Source organism: Mauremys reevesii, linkage group 9, assembly GCF_016161935.1.
Source record: "Mauremys reevesii isolate NIE-2019 linkage group 9, ASM1616193v1, whole genome shotgun sequence".
Classification (NCBI taxonomy): Eukaryota; Metazoa; Chordata; order Testudines; family Geoemydidae; genus Mauremys; species Mauremys reevesii.
Genome location: NC_052631.1, coordinates 55691088 through 55718368, shown reverse-complemented (window position 1 = coordinate 55718368; position 27281 = coordinate 55691088). Strand labels below are relative to the sequence as shown.

At 48.8% G+C, this 27281-nt stretch overlaps 1 protein-coding gene across 5 annotated transcripts in view; it reads left to right on the top strand.

Moving 5' to 3' along the window:
• SNED1 (sushi, nidogen and EGF like domains 1) overlaps positions 1 to 27281 on the top strand; it is a 142717-nt gene that overhangs the window by 65481 nt on the left and 49955 nt on the right. For 4 of the 5 annotated variants that reach the window (XM_039487511.1, XM_039487510.1, XM_039487512.1 and 1 more), the window contains 7 exons: positions 5185 to 5325; positions 6959 to 7121; positions 10720 to 10845; positions 12118 to 12231; positions 24269 to 24382; positions 26034 to 26147; positions 26331 to 26447. In XM_039487511.1, coding sequence (XP_039343445.1) covers positions 5185 to 5325; positions 6959 to 7121; positions 10720 to 10845; positions 12118 to 12231; positions 24269 to 24382; positions 26034 to 26147; positions 26331 to 26447 — 889 coding nt within the window. Of the gene's footprint in view, positions 1 to 5184; positions 5326 to 6279; positions 6340 to 6958; positions 7122 to 10719; positions 10846 to 12117; positions 12232 to 24268; positions 24383 to 26033; positions 26148 to 26330; positions 26448 to 27281 lie in introns of those variants that run through there. The other variant, XM_039487513.1, reaches the window with a different exon arrangement.

The following is a 27281-nucleotide window of genomic DNA, read 5'->3' as shown; positions in this document are numbered from 1 at the left end:
AGGGGGCAGAGAGGAGCAAGTGGCAAGTGGGGGGAGCCTCAGGGGAAGAGGCGGAACAGGATGGGAAAAGGCAGAATGGGGGTGGGGTCTTGGGGCGCAGCCAGGATGGAGTGGGTGCAGGACCACAGTTCTTGCACTGATGGGTCCCACACACACTTCTAGGGGGCTTCTGGCGCTCACATCCAGCATCCCCAAATGCAAGAGTCATGTGCCACCTATGCGTAGGGTTGCCAGTTTTGGTTGGATGTATTCCTGGAGGTTTCATCACTTGACATAATCTTTAATTAAAGATTAATCTTTAATTCCTGGTGATTCCAGGACAATCCTGGTAGGCTGGCTATGCTTGTGCTAAACCAGGGATTGGCAGCCTTTGGCACGTAAGCACCCTGGCGGGATGGGCCCATTTGTTTACCTGCCGTGTCCGCAGGTTTGGCTGATCACGGCTCCCACTGGCCGCGGTTCACCGCTCCAGGCCAATGGGGGCAGCGGGAAGCGGTGGCCAGCACATCCCTCGGTCCGCACTGCTTCCCGCAGCCCACATTGGCCTGGGACGGCGAACCGCAGCCAGTGGGAGCTGTGATTGGCCAAACCTGTGGCAGATAAACAAACTGGCCTGGCCCGTCAGGGTGCTTACCCTGGCGAGCCACGTGCCAAAGGTTGCCGATCCCTGTGCTAAACAATCTGATCCAACTGGTATTTAGCTGCGACATTGAGTCCGTTTCCCAGACTTGAAGAAGAGCTCTATGTAAACTTGAAAGCTTGTCTCTCTTGCAAACAGACATTGGTCCAATCAAAGATATTACCTCATCTACTCTCTTTCTAGTATCTTGGAACCAACATGGCTACAACAACACTGTAGACTTCTATAAGGCATTTGACTTGGTATCACATGACATTTTGATTTTAAAAAGCTAGAACTATATAAAATTAACATGGCGCACATTAAATGGATTGAAAAGTGGCTAACTGATAGGTCTCAAAATGTAATTGTAAGCAGAGAATGGTCATCAAGTGGATGTGTTTCCAGTGGAGTCCCACATGGATCAGTTCTTAGCCCTACGTGTTTTAACATTTTATCAATGATCTAGAAGAAAACATAAAATCAAATCATCACTGATAAAGTTTGCAGATGACAAAACTTGGGGGAGTGGTAAATAATGAAGAGGACAGGTCACTGATTCAGAGAGATCTGGATCGCTTGGTACGGTGGGGACAAGCAAACAATATGTGTTTTAACATGGCTAAATGTAATTGTATACATCTAGGAACAAAGAATGCAGGCCACACTTACAGGATGGGGGGCTCTATCCTAAGAAGCAGTGACTCTGAAAAAGATTTGGAGTTGTGGTGGATAATCAGCTGAACGTGAGTTCCCAGTGTGATGCTGTGCCAAAAGAGATGCATAAATAGGAAGAATCTTGTGCAACCACTGCTGGAATACTGTGTCCGGTTCTGGTGTGCACAATTCAAGGACACTGATAAATTGGAGCCACAAGAATGATTAAAACAACGAGGAGTCCAGTAGCACCTTAAAGACCAGGGCCGGCTCCAGGCACCAGCTCAGCAAGCAGGTGCTTGGGGTGGCCAAGGGGAAGGGGCAGCACGTCAGGCTCTTTGGTGGCAATTCGGCGGCGGGTCCCTTGGTCCCTCTCGGAGGGAAAGACAGGCCGCCGAATTGCCGCCAAAGAAGAAAGTGGCGCGGTGGAGCAGGCGCCGATCGCGATCACAGCTTTTTCTTTTTTTTTTTGCCACTTGGGGTGGCAAAAACCCTGGAGCTGGCCCTGTTAAAGACTAACAGATTTATTTGGGCATAAGCTTTCATGGGTAAAAAACCCACTCCTTCAGATGCATGGAGTGAAAATTACAGATGCAGGCATAAATACACTAACGCATGAAGAGAAGGGAGTTAACTTACAAGTGGAGAACCAGTGTAGACAAGACCAATTCAGTCAGGGTGGATGTGGTTCACTCCCAATGAGGAGGTGTCAATACCAAGAGAAGGAAAATTGCTTTTGTAGTGAGCCAGCCACTCCCAGTCCCTATTCAAGCCCGAATTAATTGTTAAATTTGCAAATGAATTGTAGCTCCGCAGTTTCTCTTTGAAGTCTGTTTTTGAAGTTTTTTAGTTGAAGGATGGCTACTTTTAAATCTGTCATTGAATGTCCAGGGAGATTGAAGTGTTCTCCTACTAGCTTTTATATGTTACCATTCCTGATGTCTGATTTGTGTCCATTTATTCTTTTATGTAGAGACTGTCTGGTTTGGCCAATGTACATGGCAAAGGGGCATTGCTGGCACAGGATGGCATATATCACATTAGTAGATGTGCAGGTGAATGAGCCCCTGATGGTGTGGCTCATGTGGTTGGGTCCTCTGATGGTGTCGCTAGAGTAGAGATGAGGACAGAGTAGGCAACGGGGTTTGTTACAGGGATTGGTTCCTGCATTAGCATTTCTGTGGTGTGTGTAGTTGCTGGTGAGTATTTGCTTCAGGTTGGGGGGCTGTCTGTAAGCAAGGACTGGCCTGCTTCACAAGGTCTGTGAGAGTGAGGGATCGTTTTCCAGGATAGGTTGTAGTTCGTTGATGATGTGCTGGAGAGGTTTTAGCTGGGGGCTGTACGTGATGGCCAGTGGTGTTCTGTTATTTTCCTTGTTGGGCCTGTCCTGTAGTAGGTGACTTCTGGGTCCCCGTCTCGCTCTGTCAATCTGTTTCCTCACTTCCACAGGTTGCTATTGTAGTTTTAAGAAGTCACCTACTACAGGATAGGCCCAACAAGGAAAATAACAGGCCCCAACAAATCACAAGCAAAGCCAGGAGGACTGCACTCAGCTTTCTCCATAGTTTCTCAGTGCTGCTGCAGCTTAGTGTGTCCCCTTCCTTAGCCAGCCACTCTACAGAGCTATCTGCAATGATGCCATCATGCTCTTGGGTACGCCTACACTACCCGCTGGATTGGCGGGTCGTGATTGATCTATCAGGAATCGATTTTATCGCGTCTAGCGTAGATGCGATAAAATCAATCCCCAATTGCTCCGCTGTCAACTCCGGAACTCCATCATGGCGAGAGGTGGAAGCGGAGTCGACAGGGCAGCGGCGGTGGTCGACTTGCCGCCATCCTCATGGCCAGGTAAATCGACCTAAGTTAAGCTGACTTCAGCTACGCTATTCGCATAGCTGAAGTTGCACATCTTAGGTCGACCCCACCCCCACCCCAGTGTGGACCTAGCCTAAGTCTCCACTGGCCCAAGAAGCAAGTGTCATCTCTGAACCTGTCTGCCTGTCTCTTTCATTGTTTCTGTCTCACAAACAAGCTCCCAGCCAGGGAGCAGGGACATGTAGAGAGCCAGAACTGAGCCATGGTCCTGTGATCCCTGAAACACTCGGGTGACAACCAAGCCAGCTGGGTTCTACCTCTTTAGATTAGTTATTTATTTTACTATACCCTTATTGTGACAATGAAGGTTTACAGAAAAACCTCCCCATCTAATTGAAAAGCAAAATCCTGACCAATTAAAAATTCCTCCCTGCCCCTGCCCCCCAGAGAGTGATTGGTTACTTCCAAACACCATCTCTTTTAACTCAACTTGATGTCGTCATCCAGTTTTCACTCTTAGGCTATGTCTACACTAGTATGTTTGTTGGCATAACTTTTGTTGGGCAGGGCTGTGAAAAAACACACCCCTGACCAACGTAAGTGTCACTGATAGAAGCACCAGCATGGACAGTGTTATGTCAGTGGGACGCCAGTTGTAGGGGGTGTTTAATTATGCCAGCGAGAGAGCTCTCTCCTGCCGGCATAGAGAAGCTACACAGGAGACCTTACACTGGCGCAGCTGCAGCAGTACAGCTGTGCCACTGTAAGGTCCATAGTGTAGCCATAGCCTTAGATGCAGTGATAATTCTTTACTTCAGCGGCAAGTCTGTTCCACCTATTCAATACCCTCCCTGTGACATAATACCAAACTGTCAAAATCTACCTTTTGCGTGCCCCAAACTGGTGTGAAAATCTCAGTGTTCTCAGCTTCCAGTGGGTGTGCTGACTGAGGTTTGTCTGTCTAAACCCCCGACTTGCGCAAGGACACAAGGAGTGCGTGCACTGGGAGTTGCGCACATGTTAATCAGAGGATTAATGTTGGCTTTTACAAAGCTGATCCTAAATTCTTCCTTCTTAACTTAGATCTGTCTCATCTTATTCTGATCTTCCCAATGACCTCAAATACTTTTTTTGGTAGTAATCCTTATTTTATAGCCAACACTTAATAATAACCCTTGGCCAGCATATTTAGGTTTTGGTTCCAAGATCTAAGCATCCAAACCCAAATTTAGGTACCTATGAAAGTAGCTTTATTCTCAGAGTGACTGAGTACCCACAAATCCTAGAGAACCTAAAGGTGTCCTTATCTTTCCTCTCAAGCCCTAATTCATATGCTTTGATCATGTCCCCTTTTAATAGTCTCCTCCCAAGACTAAATAATCCCATCATTAATTTCCCTTTCCATGTAAAACACTCCATTCCAGGATTCCTCTTTAGTTTTTTTTACACTGAATTCCTGAGAGCTGATTGAAAAATGGAATTGCCATCCCGTGGAGAGTGTTGATAAATCAACATTTGTTTTCATCCCAAATCAGGTCAAAAAAGTCTAAATATCAAAGATTTTTACACAATGAAAAGTTCCAAAGAGTTTCATTTCAGGAATGTCAAAACTTGTCAACTGAAATGAAATGTTTCGACATTCCACAGGCAGAGACTGCAGTGCATCATGGGAGATGTAGTCCAGCCAGGGAGCAGGGTCCATAGGTTAGAATGCAGGCACAAAGGACCCGGAAATACAATTCCCATAAGGCACTGAAGCAGCAATGCAAGAAGACTCGATGCTTAAGGTCAATGCAAAACGAAACATAACATCTCATTGATTTTCTTGATGGAACGTTCTGTGGAAATCTATCTTTTCCCGTGGAAAAAAATGAGTGTCAACAAAACCCCATTTTCTAATGGCAAAATGTTCCACCTGAACAGATTCCACTAGCTTTAGTCCTTTCTAAAGGCAAAGTGTCTTTCTCCAATGAGTTCTCTCAAATTAAACAGTCTGATCCAAACGGGTCAGCCGTTTCTTTATCTGCCAGTCTCCCTCCTCTGCTCTAGCTCCTCCTCCCTTAACCTGGATGTTTCTCCTGCTCTTGTAGGTAAACACCTTCCAGATTGTCCTCATCACTGACAGTAAACTCTCCTTTACCATCTTCAACTATGAGTCTATCACTTGGACCACAGGCATGCATGCCAGTAGCGGGGGAGATTTTGCTGGCCTGGGAGGCATCGCAGCACAGGTAAGCTCTGCCCATTGCAGACGCTGCTTCCTTTCTAATGTCTGGTACCATAAGTCTTCAGAGCCTCTTGGTGCTATTTCTTTTACTATATTATTAATTTCTTGCCAGGATCATGAAGCAACTGAGGAAATGTTGATGGTGGTTGTTTTTTTTTTTAAGTTCTTAAATATCCATGTGTTCTCTCCCTCCTTGATGCTAAGTCCATATAGGGGGCTTTGTTATAGCAAAACCACAGTTCTTTACATTGGCCAATGCCTCTTAATTCCTTTCCTTCCTAACCTCAGACTTCAAGAGCAGCTGCTGCAGCAAGCATAGCTTTCCATTGTATTTTTATTCCAGCCCTGTGTGGTGGGGTGGTGGTGTTTTTTTGAAATCAGTGCCCGCTCGTATGTGTGAATTTCCCACCAGTTGCTCTGTCCTTGGCCCGTTGCCTGCTCTTGTTTGAGAGTCTCCAGAAAGCAGGAAATCGCAGGTGTAAAGGAAACGGACACGTTTCAAATCCCAGAATTCAAAAGTGCAGATTTTATGTCTGTAAACAGAGCAGTAACCACATGCCTTGGAAGGCAGACAGTGCTCCAGGAACACCCCACCCTAACACTGGCCAAAGAGAAGGGAAGTCTCAGAAAAGTCTCACCCAGTGGCAGTTTGTTAGTGAGTTTGCAAGAGTGAACTGCAGCCACTTAGAGTGAGACACAGTGACTGGGCTCTGTGTAGGAACAGCAGGACTCCACATGGCAAAGGAGCCTGCTTGGCCTGTGCTAGCAGAGCTGTTCCCCTGGACTTCTTTCCGTCCAAAATTTGTCTGGGCTCAACCTGCACACACAATGCCAGGCGCAGAGGAGAATGAAAATAGAATAGACATCACATGCTTTTTCCAAGGAGTGAGTCATCAACATGAGGAGATTGCTAAGGCAACGAATGCTTCCGTTTGCTGAGGCTGCTATGCTGAGCCACGCAGGAGGAGTGTTTCAATGGGCAGGCCTTTGAATTCCCTTTCTTTTAAAGCTGTCATCAGTAGGTAGACCGGCCCTGTTTCCTGCTTTTTATTCATAACCATTCTGTGTACAGCCATGCAGGACTTCCTACCAGCCAGGATTGTGTACTCCTTACATTGTTGTTTGTGTTCCTAAGCTGAGATCAGGGCTTTGTTGTGCTGGGTGCTGTGCAGACATGCGGGATACACCTGCAGTGCACTGGGAGGTGTAATTTCCAGGCAGGTAGATGTACATGCACTAGCTTTGATGGAGCTAGCATGCTAAAAATAGCAGTGAGAGCTGGCAGCACGGCCTAGCCACCTGCATACAATGGTACTCAGGTGGCTAGATCAGTGACAGAGCCAGGATTAAAATTTAGGTCCTCCGAGTCCTAGTACTGTGCCTTAACCACTAGACAACACTATTTCCAGGGCCTTGTTGTGCTGTGCCCTGTATACATGTGGCCAGCACCCCAGAGCAAAAGCTAATAGTGAGATGATAGTGAAATAAACAGCAGTCAAAGAAACCAACTTCTTCCCTTTTTTATTTCCTTGTGGATTTCTTCTTCTCAGGGTGCTGGACCATGGTGGAAAGTAAGCATCCCAGTCTCTTTCCCTTCCCTCCACTAGAGTTTTCACTTTCCGCTCTTGTCTTCCTAGGCAGGTTTCAATGCCGGTGATGGAAAGCGCTACTTCAACATCCCCGGATCCCGCACTGATGACATCGTCGACGTGGAGATGACTACAAATGTGGGTATCCCCGGGCGCTGGGTATTCAGAATCGATGATGCCCAGGTGCAAGTGGGGGGCTGCAACAACACAAGTAAGAGGACAGCAGTTAGGTTTGTTTAAACAAACAATTCTTCACTCCCTTCACTGGGTTCTCTTTCGTTCCCTGGGTAATGCCAGTGCCCATGAAAAGTGGGAAGAGAGCAGCCATGCAGTGGGACTTACCAGGAAAAAGAGCTAAGGGTATTGTGGGAGGAAATCCTAGAAACCACCAGCCCAATGAATGGCTGCAGTAAAATAAATGGCCAATGGAATACTGGATGCATTGACATAAGGCCAGAGTACCAAGCAAACCAAAGTGAGGTGGTTACTGTACCACGCACTGGCTGAGCCAAGTTCAAGGCCATACTCCTCTTGCTGAGGTTGATGGGAGTTGTCCTTCTATACCATGGCTGAGTGGCTCACTGTGTTTGCTCATGGGAAGGCTGCTCTCGCCCTTGAAGGGGTGCACCATAGAACAATAAAGCTACATCTTTAATGAGAAAAGGGCTAATGAAGTCCTGCCAAATTCAACTCCCTTAAGCAAGGCAGGGCTCTGTTGCAATGAATGGAGTTGTGCCTGCTTCTCCTAGGGCTGCATTTGGCCCGTTGGCCCTCTCTGCATTGGGGAAAAGACAACTGTGTGGTGTTGGGAGTGAAGTATTCACCATTATGAATGTGTTTGATAAGGGGGGAGGTGATAAATGTCTCTTGCTGATGAGATTCAGAGATGTACATAACCACTGTGGGTGCTGGAATGAGGGTCTCTCTCTTGAGTGCCCGGGATTGAAATTTGGGCTCAATGTCTCTTAAAAATGGGAAAACAATGGGAAAACTAACGGGAAATGGGGAATTCCAGCAGGACAACTGTAAAATGTAATAAGCAAGGTGGAATAAGGAAGAAATATAAGAGGAAGGACCTGGGAGAGCCAGGTTCAATTCCCTATTCTGCTACCTTGGACAAGTCACTTAAGGTTTGTTTACATGAGAAATTATATGGGTATAGTTGTGTGGCTCCAAAAGCGACATAAGCTAAACTGTAAAAAGGCCACTCAGCCACTCTTATATTGGAATGAGAGCATCCGCATGGGGACTGACAGGGTATAACGCTCACAGGTCCTAGCAAGCACCCTCCCATTTAGGATTGCTGTGAGGGGAATCCAAGCCTCTGTCCTCTGGATCCCTGGGGCGTTTCAAGCTCCTGGAGCCTGATTGGAGTTCAGCCATTGCCCCAGTCTCGGGGTCCCTAGACACACAGTGAGGGCGCAGACCTTCTATCCAGCACCCCTCTTCCAAGGGGTGGAACCTGCTGTCCAGCGCCTAGCCCTGACCCTTTGACTGCCCCATGCTCAAACACACCCCTCCCACAGAACTGCTCCCCAAAGGACTGTCACTCTCTCTGGGGCATGGAGAAGTTGTGAAGTAGGTGCGTGCACACACACACACACACACACACACTTGGTACTACAATCTAACATCTTTATACTCTATATTTAATCTGGTAAAGCACAGAGCACCCAAAATAATAAAGCACCCTAAACCCTCACTAGCTCACTCTTCCCTTGGGGGATCATCTCTATTCAGACAGGCAGAGTCCTCCATCCCATTGCCTGCCCAGCCCCTGCAGCAGCCTCCCTCAGTGTCATCTGGTACAAAATGGCTCTCACCCCCAGCTCAGCCTCCCCCTGTGAGTCCCCTTATGGACTACTGCAGGGGTCACCTGCTTCTTTTGTTCTGCCATTTGGTGACAATTGTTACTCCCAATCCCCACACAGGTGCGCGCACACACACACACACATACTCACACACACACCCATGAGACAAGAGGAAGAATTGCCTTCTCCCAGGCAGAGCAAATGCATTTTCCCAAGATGTACTTTGAATAGAGAGCACTGAATGCTGATCATTCACCATTGCCTCTCACCTGGCAGAGCTATGACACTACACGGACAGCTCATGAGGGATTCAGGTATATACATGATATGGTCATTTCATGAGACAATTTCACAAAATCATCCAAAATTCAGAAGTGGTACAGACAAAACCCCCAATTCATCACAATAACTATTGCACTTCAGAGTTGCACCATACCTTATGTAAGCAGGGGGATGGTCCTGCTATTGTGGGGAGCTTTCCTAGCTTCTGCACTACCCCGGTGGAATTGGCTAGCGAATGGATCTGAGTCCTCGCTCCCACTTCCTTTACCCAGAGACCTGCCTGACCACCGGACTCCCCTTCCTCCCTCCCATGTGGCAGAGTCCTCATAACCCCTACAAGACTGGGCCCAGGATTCCTGGGAGGCTGAACCCCCAGTCTTATCATGGTCACTTAGGATAGGGGCTAGGGTGTCCCCACTCCGGGGTGCTCACTTCACACCAGCCATGTCCCTGGCCTGGTGAACACTACATTAAGTTCAAACCAAATACAAGTCAGCAAACAGAAACAGTAATAAAAATAAGGAAAGAAATGGAAAAGGTTAAAGCAAACAAGGATCCTGCCCTGTGGGCATGGAGATACCACAACCAGCCCTCTCTGGGATGTAAGGGAAGGTCACAATCTGTTCCTCACCCATCCCAGGCCTCCCCACAGGCCTTGGCTGTTCTGCGGTGACACCGTGGGTCAGACCCTGCTCTGGAAGTGACCACAGGCCCTCAGGCGCTACGTGGCAGGGACCCCTCTCCCCAGTAGTGCCTCTCCCATTGGGATCATGTCCCACCTTTGAGTCAGGCCTGCAAGGCCTCTTGTCCAACGACGTCTCTCTGCGCTGGGCCCTCTGCCAAGGGCTCCCCTCATTCTCCACAGCTGCTAGCCATACTCAGCTCTGGTGTTACTTGTGGCACAGCCGGCACCTGCTCCCCAACTCTGGGCCCGCAGCTCCTGCTATAGCTCAGCCCTGGCTCCCCATTGGCGTGGCTGGTCTGTTCAGTGCCAGCTCCCCAGCTCTGCCTCCTCTGGCTCAGTGTTGCTGCTCTGCCCCCAGCTCAGTCCTGGCTGCTCCTCTCCCCTTAGCTCTGCCCTACTCTGGCTCAGGCAGCTCCCGCTCACACATAGGATGGTCCCTGGACTCCTTACTCCCTCATTGGCCTGCCTGCCATGTCAGTCAGGCTGACCTGGAGTGTTGGCCTCTCCCCATTGGCCCTGGAGACTGTCAATCTCAGGATCTTGATTTCTCTTCGTCCCTTCCCCTTTCTTTTGGTACTGGGAGAGGGCTGACCAAAAACCCCACTAAGTTTCAGTGAGAGGCCAACAGCCCCCTGAGATTTATACTGGTATAAATGCTGATCATATAGAGAGGCCCCTAGCCAGTCTGTGCCTCAGTTCCCCATCTGTACAAAGGGGATAACAGCTCTGCCATGCCTCCCAGAGGTGCTGTGAGGATAGCTACATTAAAGACTGTGAGGTGCCCAGACACCATGGTAACAGGGGCCATATGAATACTATAGCCAGAATGTGTTGCCAAAAAATGCACTGAAACAAACCAAACAGCTACATTTAAGAGCCAGTGGCACTGGTATGCCATGGCTGGGACTGGAAGTCCCTGGGAATGCAGGAGGAAGTTGGTTCAGTCCAATGCTATTGTTGCTAAGACATATGGTAGGAGTCCTGTGGCGCCCGTTCTCTTCCATTAAAAGGTGTGCTACCTTGGTTTGCAGCCTCCGTGTGTTTGACGTTACGCCCCTGTTTGAATGGGGGGAAGTGTATTGAGGACTGCATCACGGGAAATCCTTCCTACTCCTGCTCCTGCCTCGCAGGCTTCACGGGCAAGAGATGTCATCTTGGTAAGTGCTCTCTGTGCCATCCTGCATGGGCAAGTTGATGGAGTACAAACATTTCTCCTCCCTCTGAAGCTTGCACCTCCATGTTAGCGTCTTCCCTTCTGGAGATCTGCCTCAAACTAGCTGCCATTATCCTGTGCTGCTTTGCTCCCTCCAGGAAGAAGAAAATTCTCCCAGTCCCAGGAACAATTATCCAACAAAAGGGCACTTCTGTTCCATAGGAAGGCTGATCTAGTGGCTAGGGTGTTAGCCTAGGACTCAGGAGACCTGGGTTCAGTTTTTGTGCTCTGCCTCAGACTGCCTGTAGAATCTTGGACAAGTCACTTAGTCTCTTTGTGCCTCAGTTCCCCATCTGTACAATGGGGATAATGGCACTGCACTGCCTCTCGGGGGGAGGGAGGGGTTGCAAGGATAAATAATGAATGATTGGGAGGTGCTTGGGTATCATGGGAATGGGGCCTGTATACGTACCATAGAGTCTGAGAACAGGGGTCTGAGAAGAGATGCCTAGGATGGAATGATGCTTTCTGGTCAGCCAGCCACAGGCCGAGAAGAGAACATGCCAGCGATGCCCTGCTCACCCTTATGGCCTCTGTAGTCTGTGGCTGACATATGACGGAAATGGGGACAGTTGTGGGGGTGAAGCAGAGTCTGTCTGTGGCTCTCTTCTGCCCCAGGCCATGGGGCGCTCTGTCCCAGTGTTGGTGAGCGTGGGCGGCAGGCTTCCCCTGAGGGAGGCTAGCTCCCTGTCCTGCCTCTTCTGCCCATGGCCCCTTGCCACTTGCCCCCCACAACTGCCACTTGCCGCGTCCCTCCTCTCCTCTACATCCCCTTTTACCCCAAGGCCCCCACCCCGTGCACTCTCCATTTCCCTCCTCTCCTCTATCCTGCTCCACCGCGAGGCCCCCACCCCTGCCCACAGGGACACAGCGAGCAGCAGGGACCTCCAGAGAGCTGGCGTGGAGTGGAGGAAAGGAGGCACTCAGCCAGGCAGTGGCGGGTGGTGGGAGCCTCAAGGAAGGAGCAGAGAAGGGAGGGGAAGAGGTGGAGTGCAGGCAAGGCAACCAAGGCCCAGGTGACTAGCGGTGGGTCAGCAGCGGCTGTGCCAGGGGAGGCTTAGCCTCCCCTAGCCTGTTATACCCACCACCTATGTTGGTGAGCCCTCCTGGCCATGGGGCTGCTCTGGTGTTCCATGTTTCTTTGCTGCTTTTCCTCTCGCCGCAGGGGGAGTGTCACGTGCCCCTAACCCTCGGCTCGACCTCTGTTCTCTTTCAGATGTGGATGAGTGTCTTTCCCACCCATGTCAGAACAGTGCCACCTGCATCAACGGCATCAACAGCTTCAGCTGTCAGTGCCCACCCGGGTTCAAAGGAGCCATGTGTGAGACAGGTGCGTTGGGCTGCCCAGCTAGACATGTGGCCCACAATGCATTGCAGATGGGCTAAAAACCAAATGCAGCTTGGCTGAGAGAATACAAACTCGGTGCACTCTGGGAGAGGATCCATCATTCTGTTCACACATGGGAACTTGGGGTGAGGGACCTCCACCAGTATCTGCCCACCTGGGATGGACTCTGGGCACTGGCTCGCTTTCTGCACATGCAGCTGGATTCAACAGCTATTCTAGCCAATGGAAAGACTTCCTTTGGCTGCACAGGGCTTTGGGTCAGGCCTTTTCCATGGGAACATGGAAATGCTCTCCCAGTGAAGTCCTCTGCGTACAAATTGGTGGAGTGGAAACACACACGAAGGAAAGCCTCAAAGGCTGCGTTGATTGTATTCTAAACCTTGGCTTCCAGTTCTAGTCTAGAGGCAGGATAATGGGATGGGGAGGTAGGAACTCCTGAGTTCTGATCCCAGCTCTGACGTTGACTCCTGCTGGGGCCTCAGACAAGTTGCCTAGCACTACGTTCTCCCATCCTAACTCTCTGTGACATAAATAGGAACACTCCCGGAGGGAGGCACCAGTCAGCATGGGTAAGAGTGATTGGAATGGGCCTTTAACCTCCCACTGTCAGTCCTCTCTCTGACAGAGGAGGATAACAGGATGTACCTTACAGAGCGGACAGGCAGCCCGTGGAACTCACTGCCAGGGGATGTTGTGAAGGTCAAAAGCATAACTGGATTCAAAAAAGAACTGGGTACATTCATGGAGGATAGGTCCATCCATGGCTATTAGCCAAGATGGGCAGGGATGCAACCCCATGCTATGGTTGTCCCTAAGCCTCTGACTGCCAAATGCTGGGAGTGGATTACTGGGGATGGGTCACTCAATAATTGCTTTGTTCTGTTCATTCCCTCTGAAGCATCTGGCACAAGCCACAGTCAGGGAGAGGATACTGGGCTAGACGGACCATTGGTCTGACCCAGTATGGCCGTTCTTATGTTCTTATGAGTGTGAGGGACAAGGCTGGGGCTGGGCAACTCCCTTTGGCTCCCCTGAAGAGTTAGGGTCAGATCCTCCCCATCCCCCACTCTCCATTGAGTAATACCTACCTCTGCAAATAACCCCACTGAATCAATGGACTTGTGGAACTAAGTGCAGCTGCATGAAGGGGCAGGATCTGGCTCTTGAGGCCTGTCAGTGCTCTGTATTTTTTATCCAGCAGGGACCCTCCACTGGCTTAAAGAAATACCCACCAAGCTCAATGACAAGGGTCCAGAAGCAGTTCTGAGCTCCTTGTAGAGAGCTACATGCATCCTGGATTTGGACCTTGCAAATCCAAATGAAACTGGTATGGCTGCAAGTGCCTCTTATCTGACACCGATGGCGCATTTCTGAACAGTCTGGGTGTTAGCACAGTGCACGTCAGCAAGTCATTTTGAAGCTCCCTCCGCTGTCAGTAGGTCCTGCTTAGTGAAACAAGCTAGGTGCTGTTTAATTAGAATGCAAGTGACCCTGCTCTTCGCAAGACTTTCACCAGTTCGGGTTTGGTCCAGAGCCCTTTGAAGTCAATGGGAACCTTTCCCCTTACTTCAGTGAGCTTTGGGTACAGCCCTTGGTCGTACTGAGTCGATGCTAATCCAAGCAGCAATATGATCAGGAGCTAGCATATCCACCCAGTCATGTGACATGTGTAGACTCCTCTGGGCATGAGGATGGCAGCAAGGGCCATATTTCAAGAGCTCAAGGGCGGATGTTCAAGTTCTCAGCACCCACAATCGGAGCCAGGTTTTCAGAAGAGCTCAGCTTCCCTTTAGAGACCTAAATAAGGGGCAGAGTTTCAAGAGTGCTCAGCACCCAGCGTGGCCCTGAGTCTGCATCCTTTGTCGTGGAACCCCATCAAGACACCCCAGCCTCCATACTGGTGAGGGTATCTTATGTGCCCTGGGACAACTAAGCCAATAAACAGTGAGGGAAATTCTGAACGAACCTACTGAAAAATCAGCCATCTTATAAAATAAGCCTGTGTAAGCCTCTACAGAGCTGTATTTAAAGGGGAGACCAATTCGCTTAGTTCTCAGAGATCTTAAAACAAAGAACAGGAGCTTAGCTCTGAACTGTTCAAGTCTGGACACATCAGTGTCCGTGTCCTCGCCATCCTGTCTGATTTCCTGATCCCTTGGGATGGGAAGTGGTCGGCATTCTCTAGAGAGACAAAAGATATTACAGCCCTGGCTGAGTTCTCCCTTGCAGTTGGACATCAGGCTGCTGTATTGGATCCAACCTTTGGATCTCATGTACTTCCAAGCCTACTGAGTCTGAGCAGTGTCCAGACTCTGTCTCTAATTCTGGCTTCTCCGGAACCCTTCCAAGGTACAGTCCCCCTATGTCTAGTTCCCCTTCTCAGGAGGTCAGATCCCGTGGTCCAGCTGCCTAGACTCCAAGGCCAGTACTGCTCCATAAGTCTCCCCAAAACTTAAGCATGTCCTCCCCATAGTTTTTCCTAAAGTTTTTCCTAATATGTAACCTAAGTCTCCCTTGCAGCAGATTAAACCCCTTACTTCTTGTCCTACCTTCAGTAGACGTTGAGAGCAGATAATCACAGTCCTTTTTATAACAGCCCTTAACATATTTGATTACTATTGTCAGATCCCCCTCAGTTGTCTTTTCTCAAGACTAAACATGCCTACGTGTTTTAGGTCAGGTTTTTAGAACCTTTTATCAGAACTGGACACTCTGCTCCCACTGAGGCCTCAGAAGTGCTGCGTAGAGCAAGATAATTACCTCCCGTGTCTTACATACCACACTCCTGTTCTATAATTTCCTGGGTCTTCTTTGGTCCTCTTTTTAATGATAGGTACTGATTGCCCTTCTTCAGTCCTTGTGACCTCACCCGTCCTCCAGGAGTTCTCAAAGATCATTGATAACAGTTCCAAGTTTACTTCAGCTAGTTCTTTAACTATCTTAGGATGAATTTCATCAGACCCTGATGACTTGATTATATCTAATTTATCTAAGTATTTTTTAAACTGATCTATCCTTATTTTGGCTTCTGCTCCTTCCTTCTTGTTGTTAATATTAATTGTGTGAGTATCTGGTCACCATTAACGTTTTCAGTGAAGAGTGAAGCAAAATAGGCATTAAACATCTCAGCCTTCTTGATGTCAGTCGTTACTACATGGGCAGTGCATGACTCCTGCATTTGGGCAGGCTGGGCACCATCGGAAGCTCCCAAGAAGTGGAAGGACCCCACCCCCGGCTCTGCCCCAAGACCCCGCCCACACTCCACCCCGCTCTGCCCCTAGACCCTGCCCACACTTCACACCTGCCACATCCCGCCCGTCTCTTATGTTTCTTGGCCCCCTCCCCTGAGGGCCCTCCCAGCCTGCCTCTCACTCCTCTCTGCCCCCTTCCCCGAGGTCCCCCCTGTGATGGGTTGGATCACAGAAACCCCCTTAGAACTGCCAATTGATGTGCCAAGACTACTTCTGCCCCTGGTTTCCTGCCCTGGCAGCTTGGGACTTCAGTGCCCTGCCTGGTTTGAGCCAGATCCGCTAACCTGCTGCAAACCCAGACCCAGGTCTGAGCCACGTCTCCTAACAGCTGCAGGCTTAATTGAAAGCAGCTAACAGAAGTGTTCCTGTCTTTAACACTCAGATGCCCAACTCCCAATGGGATCCAAACCCCAAATAAATCCGTTTTACCCTGTATAAAGCTTATACAGGGTAAACTCATAAATTGTTCGCCCTCTATAACACTACAGAGAGATATGCACAGCTGCCCCCCCATGTTAATACATACTCTGAGATAATTAATAAGTAAAAAGTGATTTTATTAAATACAGAAAGTAGGATTTAAGTGATTCCAAGTAGTGACAGACAGAACAAAGTGAATTACAAGGCAAAATAAAATAAAACCTGCAAGCCTATGCCTAATCCAGTAAGAAAACTGAATACAGATAAAATCGCACCCTCAGAGATGTTTCAATAAGCTTCTTTCACAGACTGGACGCCTTCCTAGTCTGGGCACAATCCTTTCCCCTGGTATAGCTCTTGGTCCAGCTCAGGTGGTAGCTAGGGGGTTTCTCATGATTGCAGCCCCCTTTCTGTTCCACCCACTTATATGGCTTTGGTACAAGGTGGGAATCTTTTGTCTCTCTGGGTCCCCTCCCCCACTTCTAAATGGAAAAGCACCAGGTTAAAGATGTCACTGTAAGGCTTCATTACCCACTTGCCAGCACACACCTATACAGGAAGACTTACAAGTAAAACAGAGCCATCTACAGTCAATTGTCCTGGTTGATGGGAGCCATCAAGATTCCAAACCACCATTAATGGCCCACACTTTGCATAATTACAATAGGCCCTCAGAGTTATATTTCATATTTCTAGTTTCAGATACAAGAATGATACATTTGTACAAATAGGATGAACACACTCAGTAGATTGTAAGATTTGTAATGATACCTTACAAGAGACCTTTTGCATGAAGCCTATTCCAGTTACATTATATTCACACATATATGCATATTTTCATAAAATCATATAGACTGCAACATCACATCCCTGCCTGCCCTCTCCTCTCCACCTCCTCCCCCAAGGCCCCCACCCACCCACCATTTAATAGTTTCATCATCAGTTAGGTGAAGAGCCAGTAGCTCGCTGTCAAAGTAAGTCAGCGAGCACTTGTCAAGGATATGCGACAGTCTGACATTGACCACATCTACATGACAGATTGTTAGAGAAACCCCATTTGAAAAGATTGGCCACACAATTACCCTGTCCTATATGAATCCAGGTCAGGGATGACCACTGGTACCTTGGCAGGTCAAAACTTGGTGGGCAGATGGTTGGGTCAGTGACGAGAGAGTGATTAATGACTGTCATTGCTGACCACTCGTTATGCTGAGCAGATTTCACCGCCGTGCCCTGTGGTGGCATAAGTGGCCAAAAAGGGTGTCTAGAAGACAGGCGAACTAGCGGGTGGTTGAACAGGTCTGAGTACAGAGGCAAGTTGCTGTTCTCACAGATCTTGGCCAGGAGTATGATGGAGGCCCCCTCATGGCGAATATGGGGCAGTGCTATGTTACTAAGTATTGGCAGCCATGCAACAGAGTTGCATGTAAAGTCCCAGTAACAATGCACATAGCTTTGTTAGCTCTACATTGATCAGCCTCGTGTGAGACGAGTGACCCCAGACAGGAACACAGTACTCTGCTGTTGAACAGCAGAGAGCAAGGGCCGATGTTCTCAGCGTCCAGGCACTCACACCCCAGCTTGAGCCAGCCAGTTTTCTGAGCAAATTGTTCTGAGTGCTAATTTTGGCTACTGTCTTCATCAAGTGGTGTGTCAATGACCTATCCAATATCACGCCGGGGTAAACCAGGTTTGGGTCGTGCTGAAGGCATTGGCCATTTAAGAAAATATTTAGCTTGTGGCTTGTGCTTGCATTATGCAGATGAAATACACGAGAAACCATCTTGGAAAAGCTTGGCTGCAGGTGCCATCAACTACAGTAGTCTGCCATGAGCTCCACAGCATCATTCAGAACCTTGTCAATTTCTGAGAAGCACTGAGCTTGGTAGCTGCAGCAGATGTCATCAGCATAGATAAACTTGGGTAAGAGTATCAGGGGGTAGCCGTGTTAATCTGTATCCACAAAAACAACAAGGAGTCCGGTGGCACCTTAAAGACTAACAGATTTATTTGGGCATAAGCTTTCCTGGGTAAAAAAACCTCACTTCTTCAGATAAACTTTGATGTACACTGAACAGTATTGAGAATAGAACTGAACCTTGAGGAACACCGTTAACATGACACTTCCAGGAACTGAAATGGTCACCCATGAGTACTCTGAACTGCCTATTTTGAAGTAAGAGCTCTACTACTTCGACCACCCAATGAGGGGCAACTCAAGAGCATTTATACAGATGGCCGCTGTGCCAGACTGTGTCATAAGCAACAATCAAATCCAGGAAGACAGCTGTTGTCTTTAGATTTTGTTGAAAACCATTTTTGATAAAGGTGATCAAGGCTAGAACTTGATCACAGATGCTACGTCCTTTTCTGAACCTGCCTGCTCAACCTGCAAGACATCGTCCAAATCTGGAGCAATTTGTTGAAGGATCAAATGCTCAAATACCTTGAAATGTGCTGACAGCAAGGATATTGGGCAGTAACTCACCATATTGTAGGGGTCCTTGCCTGGCTTGAGAATGGCTATAATCTTTGGTTGACGCCAAATGCACGGGAGCGTCTTCTCATTAATGACCCATATACAGAAATTAGTGAGCCACAGTGTCACCTTTGATCCAAGGTGCTGAAGGAATTCCGGCCAGATGTTCTCATACCCATTACTTTTCCAACCAACTTCTGGATAGTTAAAGTCCCCCATTACTGCCAGGCCTTGTGTTTTAGATATTTCTGTTGTTTGTTCAGAAATGCCTCATCCCCCTCCTTTTCCCCAACCCCTACCACAATGTCATCCCTATTTTTCCCCCTTTTATCTTTACCCAGAGGCTCTCAACTGGTCTGCCTCTCCCCTCCTTCTGGACATCAGAACAAGTGTGTATGGTTTTGATGTATAATGCAACACCACCTCCCTTTTTACCCTGTCGGTCCTTCCTTCCATAGAGAACCATACTTCTCTGTGTCAATATTTCAGTCATGACATTTATCCCACCAAGGCTCTGTGATGCCAATAAAGTCACAATTTACCTTATGTAGTAACATTAGCATTGTATGTCAATAATGAGGTAAACTGTAATGAAATAACTAGTAATGGAATGGATAATACGGAGTCTGTTTGGGCAATGGTCACATTAGGGAAGAAAACTACTAGAGCCTCCCCTGGGATAGTGATTGGGGTGTGCTATAGACTGCCGGGATCTAGCCTGGATATGGATAGAGAACTCTTTAATGTTTTTAAGGAGGTAAATACTAATAGGAACTGTATGATCATGGGAGACTTTAACTTCCCGGATATAGATTGGGGAACAAATGCTAGTAATAATAATAGGGCTCAGCTTTTCCTAGACGTGATAGCTGATGAATTCCTTCATCAAGTAGTAGCTGAACCGACGAGGGGGGATGCCATTTTAGATTCGGTTTTGGTGAGTAGTGAGTACCTTGTTGAGGAAATGGTTGTAGGGGACAACCTTGGCTCGAGTGATCATGAGCTAATTCGGTTCAAAATAAATGGAAGGATAAACAACATTGCATCTGAGACTAAGGTTTACGATTTCAAAAGGGCTAACTTTACGAAATTAAGGCGACTAGTTAGGGAAGTGGATTGGACTAACATGTTTAGGGATCTAAAGGCGGAAGACACCTGGGATTATTTCAGGTTGAAGTTGCAGGAGCTGTCAGAGGCCTGTATCCCGAGAAAGGGAAAACGGTCCGTAGGTAGCAGTTTTAGACCGAGCTGGATGAGCAAGCGTCTCAGAGGGGTGATTAAGAAAAAACAGAAAGCGTACAAGGAGTGGAAGATGGGAGGGATCAGCAAAGAAACCTACCTTATTGAGGTCAGAGGGTGTAGGGATGCAGTGAGAAAGGCCAAAAGCCAGGTAGAGATGGACCTTGCGAAGGGAATTAAAACCAATAGTAAAAGGTTTTTTAGCCATATAAATAGGAAGAAAACCAAGAAAGAAGAAGTAGGACCGCTTAAAACTGTAAACGGAGTGGAGATTAAGGATAAGCTAGGCATGGCACAATATCTAAACAAATATTTTGCCTCGGTCTTTAATGAGGCTAATGAAGGGCTTAGGAATAGTGGCAGAGTGACTGATGGGAATGAAGGTGCAGGGTTGGAAATTACAGTATCCGAGGTAGAAGCCAAACTTGAACAGCTTAACGGTAGTAAATCAGGCGGCCCGGATAATCTTCATCCTAGAATATTAAAGGAATTGGCGAGTGAAATTGCAAGCCCGTTAGCGATAATTTTTAACGAATCTCTAAACTCGGGGGTTGTACCATTTGACTGGAGATTAGCTAATATAGTTCCTATTTTCAAGAAGGGGAAAAAAAGTGACCCGGGTAACTACAGGCCTGTTAGTTTAACATCTGTAGTATGTAAAGTCATGGAAAAAATATTAAAGGAGAGAGTAGTTACGGACCTTGAGGTCAATGGCAATTGGGACAAATTACAACATGGTTTTACGAAAGGTAGATCGTGCCAAACCAACCTGATCTCCTTCTTTGAGAAAGTAAGAGATTTTTTAGACAAGGGAAATGCGGTGAATCTAATATATCTTGATTTCAGTAAGGCATTTGATACGGTACCGCATGAAGAATTACTGGTTAAATTGGAAAAGATGGGGATCGAAATGAAAATCCAGAGGTGGATCAGGAACTGGTTAAAGGGGAGACTGCAGCGGGTCGTATTGAAAGATGATCTGTCGGGTTGGAGGGAGGTTACCAGTGGAGTTCCTCAAGGTTCGGTTTTGGGTCCGATCTTATTCAATCTATTTATCACTGACCTTGGAACCAAAAGTAGGAGTGGGCTGATAAAGTTTGCGGATGACACGAAGTTGGGAGGTATTGCCAATTCGGAGAAGGATCGGGATATCCTCCAGGGAGATTTGGATAACCTTGTAAACTGGAGTATTAGTAATAGGATGAAATTCAATAGTGAGAAGTGTAAGGTTATGCATTTAGGGATGACTAACAGGAATTTTAGTTATAAGCTGGGGATGCACCAGTTGGAAGTAACGGAAGAGGAGAAGGACCTCGGAGTCCTGGTTGATCGCAGGATGACTATGAGTCGGCAATGTGATGTGGCCGTTAAAAAAGCTAATGCGGTCTTGGGATGCATTAGGCGAGGTATTTCTAGTAGAGATAAGGAGGTGCTAGTCCCGTTATACAAGGCGTTGGTGAGACCTCATTTGGAGTACTGTGTGCAGTTTTGGTCTCCCATGTTTACGAAGGATGAATTCAAACTGGAACGGGTACAAAGAAGGGCCACTAGAATGATCCGAGGAATGGAAAGCCTGTCGTATGAAAGGAGACTTGAGGAGCTCGGTTTGTTTTCCTTAACCAAAAGAAGGTTGAGAGGAGATATGATTGCTCTCTTTAAATATATCAGAGGGATAAATACCAGGGAGGGAGAGGAATTATTTCAGCTCAGTACTAATGTGGACACGAGAACAAATGGATATAAATTGGCAGTCGGGAAGTTTAGGCTTGAAATTAGACGAAGGTTTCTAACCATCAGGGGAGTGAAATTCTGGAACAGCCTACCGAGGGAAACAGTGGAGGCGAAGGACCTCTCTGGCTTTAAGATTAAGCTTGATAAGTTTATGGAGGGAATGGTTTGATAGGATAACGTGATTTAGTCAATAGGTCAATAACGTGCGACCACTGGTAATTAGTACCGAGGGTCAATGTTGGGATATTGAAAGTCTTTTTCCTGAGTGTCGGGCTGGAGAGTCTTGCCCGCATGCTTGGGGTTCAGCTGATCGCCATATTTGGGGTCGGGAAGGAATTTTCCTCCAGGGTAGATTGGCAGTGGCCCTGGAGGTTTTTCGCGTTCCTCCGCAACATGGGGCAGGGGTCGCTTGCTGGAGGATTATCTGCTACTTGAAGTCTTTAAATCAGGATTTGGGGACTTCAACAGCTGAGTCAAGGGAGAGAATTATTTCAGGAGTGGGTGGGTCAGCTTTTGTGGCCTGCATCTTGCGGGAGGTAAGACTAGATGATCATAATGGTCCCTTCTGATCTTAAGTTCTATGATTCTATGCTTTCCAGTTTTTCCTGTTTATTCCCCATATGCCTTGCATTTGAGTATAGACATCTAAGTTACCAAGCAGATTTCCCCACTGATTTCCCTCTTGTTGCTCCTGTGATCCATGCATTTCAGTATGTCAGCCTTCAGCTGTGCTGATGCTTCTCCCCTTCAGGGCAGATGACACAGGCGTCTTACACCTTAGCATTGATTCAGGACATTACTCCCTGCAGAAGGCTGAAGACATCAGTACTCAGAGACACAGTCTCTGATCATGATTGCAATGTGCCACGTCCTGCCAAATTTGCGTGGGTGCAGATGAGGGTGTTCAGAGGCCCAATTTTGGAAGGGAGAGGCTCTTGTGATAGATCAGCTGAGCTGTGATGGGACAGCAGAGGGCAATGGGGTGAATCTGCAAGGTGTGAATATGCCTCTTGCCTTCCAGCTGGGGAGAGTGAGAGCCAGCCAGCAGGGGCAATTCGGTGGCAATTGGAGGAGGGTTCACAGAGGCCAGGTGCCTAGGGCCCTGGGAGGAATGTAGCAAATGGGGATAGGGTGACTACATTTGTTGGCTTGAAATAAGGGAGAACCACATGAAAAATAAGGGACAACACTTTATTTTAAGGGACATTGCAGGGAAACACCATTTCTCTTAGCATAGCGTGCATTTGTCTCTCAAGTATACACTTCTGCTGCCCTCAAGAATACAATGCAATTGTCATAAACTTCAATTTAATATTTCAAATGGTAAAGGGACAATCCCTTCAAATAAGAGATGGATGGTCACCCTAAGGGACAAATCAGTGATTTAAGGGACAGTCCCTTAAAATAAGGATGGCTTGTCCCCCTAGCTGGGGTGTGCATATCTGTCCCATGACCCCTACAGCACTTGCTTCAGCTTTGGCCACCTGGGGCTCTAGAGGGGCTGTGTCAAGCCCATGTTTAGCACCCTGCCCCAAATGAGTACGGTTCCCACATCCAGGATATAAAAGACCAGGACATCCAGGATGATCCAGAGTCCATACAACTGAACAGCTGACAGTGTGTACTGAGCACCTGTCCCAGGTCAGCTGTCTAAGAAGGTATGGTGCTGCTCAGGATGCACAATGGTGTGGTGGGGCCCATAGTCATTCTATGAATCCAAGCTGGAGGGGTTGGGGTGCACAAGAGCTGTAGGATTGGGATCGGTTATATACAAAGCATGCTGCCATGGCAGATGATGATTCTGGTATTGGGGCCTCATCTGGAGCCGACTGAAATCCAAGGGGTCTTTACATTGACTCCAATGGGCTTTGGCTCTGGTCCTTACTGAGAGCCAGCAGGCAGAAGCTGGACAAAAAGCTACACCTGCCTGGCAGGCAGCTGTCACTTAGGGTCAGAGAGAGCCAAACACGAGGGCTTCCTTCCAGAAATGCTGAGCAGGGCAAATTGCAAACAGACACTGACCAGAGCTTCCACTGGGGGCTGTTCTCAGAATGACAGATAGCTGCGCCTGCCCAGCTCAATGGACTCTTCTGGATGAGCCACCTCAGTCCGAGCACAGGCCCATGGTACTACCACGGGCCTCAGCAACTTGCCCTAAATAGCTGCAGTGTCTTGGCCTCCAATAAGAAACCTTGTCCTAGGGAGCGAATAAGAAAGTGGATGTTTACTAAAGGAAAACACATCCAAGAGCAAACATGGCACCAGCACCAAAAGGAGGAAGGTAAATGAACCAGCTGAACTGTCCAAGCCAGGGAATATTGTCTGATTTGCCCCAATGTAACAATAGCATCCTACATGGTATACATCTCTGTATAACTCCTTCCTCCTTGCATGTCACTGTTGAACCAGACTTCAGGGGAGCAAGTGCTAAAGGGGAGGGAAATGTAATGAAAAGGTACATGATTTACTTAAAAAACCCCTAATGTGCAAGAATTAGAGAGAATTAATTAGTGCTGCCCCCTGCTGGTGTGATGGTGCTTGGCTCCCTGGGATGGTATGATTTTTGATGGTAGGGCTAGTGGCTGCTATAAAGATGAGCAAAGACCCTTCATTTTGAGGACCTGTCATTCCATAAAGGCCCTGGGATTCACAAGCTGTCCTCCTCCCTTTCTCCAGCAGCAGGACTTGAATGGGAGGAAAAACACCAGCAGTCCAGTTCCCTTTCCAGCCAAAGGATCTGATGTGGGGGCAGTGCCTGGGAAATGTGTCCTTACAGCAACCATGAGGGTGGGCTTGGAAGGTGTGATGGCTCCAGGTTGGGAGGAGAATGTTCTGAGCTTTGCGTGTCATTCCCCAGCACCAGATTCAATCTCTCATTTGTTTATTTTGAACATTGCAGTGGAGTCGCCCTGTGAAATGAAGGAGTGCCAGAATGGCGGGCAGTGCCAAGTGGCAAACAAGACAGCGGTGTGTGTTTGTCAGGCAGGATATACAGGAGACTCCTGTGAGATAGGTAAGAAGCCAATTGGATGACCACGTGTTGGACTAGCCTCAAGTGAGAGGTGAAGTTTAAGGGTAACATCTCATATGTTCCACTTGAACTGAGGTGAATTTATGGGCCTCCTAGCAGATGTTGGATTGTACCCACAGAGGTAGCCCTGCATGTTTGGGTTTGCTTTTCCTACCTCCCTAATTCCTCAAATTAGCAGTTTTTGGAGGGCGAGGTTCTGTGTTGTTATTGTACATTTAGTTGATTTTCAACTCCATCTCTGCGCACCTGGATCCATATAGATTATTACTCTCCTCTGAAAGCATTCACAAGGATCTTAGAGGAAGTAAAGATGTATGTGTAGGTCAGAGATGAGACCACACCTAATACCAGACAGGTCCACGTGGCGGGGTGGGTTGGAGAGGGTCAACGATGAAAGTGGAGTGAGCTAGACCAGGGATTGGCAACCTTTGGCACATGACTCGCCAGGGTAAGCACCCTGGCGGGCTGGGCCGGTTTTTTTACCTGACACGTCTGCAGGTTCAGCTGATTGCAGCTCCCACTGGCCGCTGTTCACGGCTCCAGGGCAATGGGGGCAGCAGGAAGCGGTGGCCAGCACATGCCTCGGCCCATGCCGCTTCCCGCAGCCCACATTGGCCTGGGACAGTTAACCACGGCCAGTGAGAGCCGCGATCAGCCAAACCTGCGGACGCGGCAGGTAAACAAATGGGCCCAGCCTGCCAGGGTGCTTACCCCGGTGAGTCGTGTGCCAAAGGTTGCTGATCCCTGAGCTAGACCAACATGTGGCTATGAGGGCAGAGACAAAGAAGTGCACTAGAAGTGCACTTAGTGGGGAGGGATAGCTCAGTGGTGTGAGCATGGGCCTGCTAAACCCAGGGTTCTGAGTTCAATCCTTGAGGGGGCCATTTAGGGATCTGGGGCAAAAATCTGTCTGGGGATTGGTCCTGCTTTGAGCAGCAGGTTGGACTAGATGATCTCCTGAGGTCCCTTCCAACCCTGATATTCTATGATTCTATGACACATGAAGCAAGCATCTGGGACTTGGAGAAGGGCAGAATGCTAGGTTTCCCCTAGGAGAGAGTGCAGAGGTCAGAGACAAGTCAGAAATCTAGAACCTAGCAGATACATTCGTCTGGAGGAGGAGCTGGAGAAGAGATCTATCCCTAAGGAGATGCACACACCTGGAGTTAGAGTCAGAATCAGGGGCGGCTCCAGACCCCAGCACACCAAGCGCGTACTTGGGGCGGCATGCCGCGGGGGGCGCTCTGCCGGTCGCCGGGAGGGTGGCAGGCAGGCCACCTCCTGCGGCATGCCTGCGGAGGGTCCGCTGGTCCCGCAGCTTCGGTGGAGCCGCAGGACCAGTGGACCCTCCGCAGGCACACCTGAGGGAGGTCCACCGGAGCCGCGGGACCAGCGACCGGCAGAGCGCCTCCCACGGCATGCTACCCTGCTTGGGGCGGTGAAATGTCTAGAGCCGCCTCTGGTCAGAATAGGGATAGAACTCTAGGCGAGGGCTTGCCTCTCTATTTCCAGTGGTAAGAGACACAGCTAACAAATAGGAGGCCTTAACCACATCCACAGATGTGTGTGTTGGGTTTTAGCTAGTCCTGGACCCAGGGTTAGCCCTGAGCCCCTTCCTGTTCTTCCCCTACAGAAATAAATGAGTGTGGATCCAGCCCCTGCTTGCATGGGGGGCGCTGCATCGACCTGGTGGATAACTACACGTGTGTGTGTGTGGAGCCCTTCGTGGGACAGCGGTGTGAGACAGGTGCCCTTCTCTTATCTGCGCACGTCAACATCCCCTGGGTAGGGCTGGGATCGGTCAGTGGCTGACCCTTCACCGTTCCTGCCTGCCCATGTGTGGCTGTCCCTCCCCAGGCTCCATCCAGCCATGCTCTTAGCACTCCTGAGTCAGCGTGGCTGAGCCGAGGCTCCCTCTCTCCCACTCCAGACCCCTCGCTGTGTGAGGACAGGAGCTGCAGGAACCGGCAGACCTGTAACTACATCCGCCCAGGACGCTACATCTGCACGTGTTCGCCGGGCTACTATGGCAACAACTGCCAGTACGGTGAGCTCGGCCTTGCTCCTTCCCCCTCAGCCGAGGACATGGGGCTCGACTCTGAGCAGCTTTGTGCTGCTTCCGCTGGAAACCTCTTTGGGATTTACCCTGGGCGGGAAGTCCCCAGACAGGACAGAGCTCTATGTCACACCACCTCCCAGCACTCAGAATCAGGCCTGGCCAGGGAGAAGGAGACTGCCGGGCAGTCCCCAGCCCTTGGGGTGCTCTTGGCTGCAGGCTGTATGCCATGGATTGGATCAGCCCCCAGCTGACCTCAGGGGAGCACAGAAGGGATCCTCCCCAAGTCCTACCCCAACCACCACTCAGGGGAGCGAGCAAATTTGGTAGAACTTCCTCTAGACCGTGGCAGGAGCTGAAGGTGCAGGGCCAGAGGGACTCATCTGAAATGAGCCTTTTCACCAAGGCTCCTGCCAAGACACTTGTGGGAAGTTATCGGAAAAGGACTATGGCCGGGGTTCTCAAACCCCTCAGGGGGTCACGAGGTTATTTCGTGGGGGTCATGAGCTGTGAGCCTCCATCCCAAACCCCACTTTTCCTCCAGCATTTATAATGGTGTTAAATATATTAAAAGGTGTTTTTAATTTATAAGGGGGGATCACACTCAGAGGCTTGCTATGTGAAAGGGGGCACCAGTACAAAATGTTGAAGTCAGCTGGGGACTGATCCAATCTGTGGCATGGCAACCAGTGTTTTCCGGCTGGACCTGCCTGGCTGTTGGAGCTGGCTGCTGGCCATCTGACCAGATTCATCTCTGGAGTTACTCCCGTTAATATCCTGGAGGATACTGGGGGCTGTTTTGGCCCCTCCTTAGCTTAAATGACT